This window comes from Eimeria mitis, genomic scaffold (assembly GCF_000499745.2).
Source record: "Eimeria mitis Houghton genomic scaffold, Emh_scaff274, whole genome shotgun sequence".
In the NCBI taxonomy this organism is placed as follows: Eukaryota; Apicomplexa; class Conoidasida; order Eucoccidiorida; family Eimeriidae; genus Eimeria; species Eimeria mitis.
Genome location: NW_013571085.1, coordinates 1,458 through 2,535, shown reverse-complemented (window position 1 = coordinate 2,535; position 1,078 = coordinate 1,458). Strand labels below are relative to the sequence as shown.

General features: G+C 52.8%; 2 protein-coding genes across 2 annotated transcripts in view; both read right to left on the bottom strand.

Annotated features, from left to right (window-relative positions):
- Window positions 1-169: 169 nt before the first annotated feature.
- EMH_0006310 (uncharacterized protein) lies at window positions 170-400 on the bottom strand (the record flags this gene model as incomplete). The annotated part of the gene is made up of 1 exon (XM_013497538.1): window positions 170-400. One exon carries the CDS (start codon window positions 398-400, stop codon window positions 170-172), a length of 231 nt encoding a protein of 76 aa, XP_013352992.1.
- A 57-nt stretch (window positions 401-457) lies between these two features.
- The window catches only part of EMH_0006300 (uncharacterized protein), a gene marked incomplete at both ends in the record, with an annotated part of 2,078 nt that continues 1,457 nt past the window's right edge, over window positions 458-1,078 (bottom strand). Inside the window, one exon of the mRNA XM_013497537.1 lies at window positions 458-1,078. Coding sequence (XP_013352991.1) covers window positions 458-1,078 — 621 coding nt within the window.

The window sequence follows — 1,078 nt, the reverse complement described above, 5'->3', positions numbered from 1 at the left end:
CGCACTCATACAACACGCACTAGCAGACATCACACACCCTCTAGGCGGTATGTATACACTTGCATGCATGTACAGCACGTATGGATGGAGTGCGTGCAGCTGGTGCGTTTATGTCTTTGCATAGAGCGTGTAGTGTATGCTTTTATTTCTGCTGCTGCTGCTGCTGCTGCTACAGCAGTTGCTGCTGCTGCTGCTGCTCCTCCTCCTCCTCAACAGCTGTATATTGTGCACCTACAACAGTGTCTCCTCCTCCTGCTCCTGCTGCTGCTGCTGCTGGTGCTGCTGCTGCTGCTGCTGCTGCTGTTGCTGCTGCTGCTGCTGCTGCTGTCTCAGCTCGCACTGGCAGCCCTGGTTGCGGTGTGGGGCTGGACGGGTACCGGGCGCATGCAAAGGGCTTCATCGATGGCGACCTGCTGGAGCAGCTGCTGCTGCTGAGGCCCAAGCAGCAGCGCGAGGTTTATAAGCTAGCTAGAGTGTGAGGGTTTCTCTCTGTCTCCTTTTTCTTTTCTCTGTCTCCTTTTTCTTTTCTCTGTCTCCTCTTTGTCTCCTCTCTGTCTCCTCTCTGTCTCCGCTCTGTCTCCTCGTTGTCTCCTCTCTGTCTCCTCTTTGTCTCCTCTCTGTCTCCTCTTTGTCTCCTCTCTGTCTCCTCTTTGTCTCCTTTTCTTCTCTCTTCTGTCTCCTTTGTCTCCTGTCTCGCAGCTTTCTTCTCTGTCTCCTCTCTGTCTCCTCTCTTTCCTCTGTCTCCTTTGTCTCCTTTCTGTCCCCTTTTTCGCCGCTCTCGCAGCTTTCTTCTTTGTCTCCTCTCTGTCTCCTTTGTCTCCTCTCTCACCTGTCTCCTTTGTCTCCTTTCTGTCTCCTTTGTCTCCTCTCTCATCTGTCTCCTTTGTCTCCTTTCTATCTTTTGTTTGTTTGCTTTTTCTGTCTCCTTTGTCTCCTTCTGCTGTTGTACGTCCCTCCCCGTGTCTGCAGTCTTTCCGTGCAGCTTAATATTTCTGCTGCTGCTGTGTTTGCTGCTGCTGCTGCTGCTGCTGCTGTTGCTGTTGCTGCTGCAGCACTGCTGAGGAGGTGGGGTTGTCTC